Source organism: Triticum aestivum, chromosome 2B (genome assembly GCF_018294505.1).
Source record: "Triticum aestivum cultivar Chinese Spring chromosome 2B, IWGSC CS RefSeq v2.1, whole genome shotgun sequence".
Taxonomy (NCBI): Eukaryota; Viridiplantae; Streptophyta; class Magnoliopsida; order Poales; family Poaceae; genus Triticum; species Triticum aestivum.
In genome coordinates, this window is record NC_057798.1 from 673,856,556 (window position 1) to 673,859,160 (window position 2,605).

General features: G+C 53.8%; 1 protein-coding gene across 1 annotated transcript; it reads right to left on the reverse strand.

Annotated features, from left to right (window-relative positions):
• Window positions 1–488: 488 nt before the first annotated feature.
• On the reverse strand, window positions 489–2,110 carry LOC123042007 (mitochondrial metalloendopeptidase OMA1-like). Its single transcript, XM_044464538.1, has 3 exons — window positions 1,177–2,110; window positions 1,024–1,079; window positions 489–942 (listed from the first exon to the last, which is right to left on the reverse strand). The coding sequence occupies exons 1-3, from the start codon at window positions 2,089–2,091 to the stop codon at window positions 654–656; spliced, it is 1,260 nt and encodes a 419-aa protein (XP_044320473.1). The 5' UTR covers window positions 2,092–2,110; the 3' UTR covers window positions 489–653.
• Between the last annotated feature and the right edge of the window lie 495 nt (window positions 2,111–2,605).

Here is a 2,605-nt window from a genome sequence, read left to right on the forward strand (position 1 = left end):
GGGGGGGTAGAGTTTGAAAATTGCCCTATAGTGCCGGTTTGTGTCACAAACCGGTACTATAGGTCAGACCCCTTTAGTACCGGTTCATGGCACGAACCGGTACTAAAGGTTAGACCTTTAGTACCGGTTCGTACCACGAACCGGTACTAAAGGTGATCGTGGGGCCCCGGCCTGACGCCAGCCTGCCACCACCCCTTTAGTACCGGTTCGTGCCACGAACCGGTACTAAAGGTTCAACACGAACCGGCATTAATGCAAATCCGTTCGAACCGGCACTAATGGTACCATTAGTACCAGGCCAAAATCAAACCGGCACTAATGTGCTTCACGTTTGACCATTTTTCTACTAGTGCCACTTCTTTTCGCCCGAAGAAACAATGTGATTAGTGTCTTCCTCGTCACCTTTCCAATACATTCACAACATATTTGAGAAGCAAAGCACTACGGAGTACATTACCAAATATACCATACATGGTCGGGAAAACCTCTTGCGCAGTCCACCTCTGTAAAGAAATATAAGATCGTTCGTGATTTAAACGATTTTATATTTCTTTATAGAGGGAGTACTTGGTATTGAATTTATATTCAACACCGTAGTTTTGACATAGATCATAGTCCACATAGACATAATCATCGATACCATGTCTATCAGTCTATGCAAGCGACAAAGTTCCACTGTTAGACGAAATCTTCTCCTGTCCTTGTTTGGCCGTGACTTGTCTATATAACTGCATCGCCTCCCCCATAACCGCGGGTTGTGATAAAAGCTGCGACCTTTTCTTACTTGGAGGATGAATAGGGCATCGGTAGTCATAGTTAAACCGCCATCCTGAATTTCTTTCGATGTCTGCAAACTTCTCAAAGAACTTTGGGGCAACTTGCGGATCAAAACCAGCCGCAGCAAGCAGCATGATTCCAATGTAGTCTGCCTCACTCTCTAGCCTACACATATGAAAATTATCAAAAAAGCATCCAACTAATACAAACACTAGGTGATCAGATGGAGAAGTGAATGTACTGTACCTCGGGGATGGTATGGATAGCCACTCGGAGTTGCATCTCTGGACAACATGCCCGACCTGCAAAAACGGCACCGGTGTACTTACATCAGGTTAAATGAACACCACAGAACAATGTAAATGCATGTGCTCATCAATAACGGACCAACAAACTAACCTCGTGCGCAATAAGGTAGGCAATCTCTTCATCAGTCTCGAAGCGTTCAAGCAACCCGTCGAAGACCACGATCTTGCCGCCACCGGGATGGACGTACGCATTGCATTCCCTATTCTTGGTAACGACGACCTCCCAGTTGAGCTTGTCGAGATGCCTCGTGTGTGGCCGCACTATGCGCGCCATCCCCTGCTTGCTCTTGATGGCAAGGCCGCGGTCGATGGCGCCGACGATCTCCGAGGTGAGCCGCCGGACGCGTGCGCTCTGGTAGTGGCGCGGGCGGAGGATCCTACGGGCGTTCGTCTTCTTGAAATGGGCGAACTCGAACTCGTCGAGCTCGCGATCGTAATCTGGGGGGTGGAAGACTATGTGGACGCGGTTACTGTACGGCACGACCTCGAGTCGGTATCTTTGGCAGACAGCCATTGCCGCGCTGCCGACGACGAGGGCCGCCGTCGCAGCGGGGCTGCCGGCGATGTGGGCCGCCAACGGCAGCGCGAGCGGTCGGCAGACGGCAGGCTTGACGTGGCGGAGGAGTTTCTGGATGGATTCCAGTATCTCCTTCTGGGAAGGTTGAGCTTGAGCTTCAGTCGCCTGCGGTTGAGGGGACCGTCGCCAAACGCCAGGGATGAAGAGCCCTTGGATGGACCCCAACACCTCCGGTAGCTTCGGGGAGGGGAGCGGGAGGGGGAGCTGGAGCGGCGGCGGCGCTATTATCACCAGAGAAGACGGTCGACGGACGGCAGGCTGAACACTGTGGAAGAAGAGTCCGTGTATCTTCTCCCCTAGGGCCGCCAAGCGCCGTGGGAGGCGGACGGCGGCAGGCTTCTTGTGGCCTGGGGCGCGGAAGGCGGCGGGCTTGTTGCCAAGGAGGCCGATGAGGATGTCAACGATCGGGAGCGCCGCCGTTTGATCCATACGGGAGGGCTGGGCTTGGATCCACACGTACGTGGTTTGCAGAGTCCGGCGATCATGTTTGGTTTATGTGGAGGGAAAGTAGTCGAGTCCGGTTCGTTTTAGGTGAAATTTCCTGGTAAACTTGTCCGGTATTTCCTGGGCTTGTGGAAGGTTCCGACTCCAGTTGTAGATCGGCCTTTCCTTTTGCAGCATGACAGGATTCGTTTTTTTTGTTAATCAGCTTTCTTTCCGGTGCTAGCGTTCGAAACTTATCCCGCCTTTTTTTGCTTTGCTATCGGTCCGGATAACTGCCACACGTCCGGTGTGTGGGGGGTTGTGCCGCACGTCTCGTGCGGCATGGACAACAACCAGCCCGTACGACCACGTTCGCACGCACAACGGCACGGCCCGCACGTCCGGTGTGTGGCAACCCCGCCCGGACGTGCGGGCCAGAGGACCCAGCAGCCCGCACGATCCAGCCGTCCCGGCCTCTTCTCCCACCTCCCGAATCCCGACTGCCGCCCATATTCTCCCA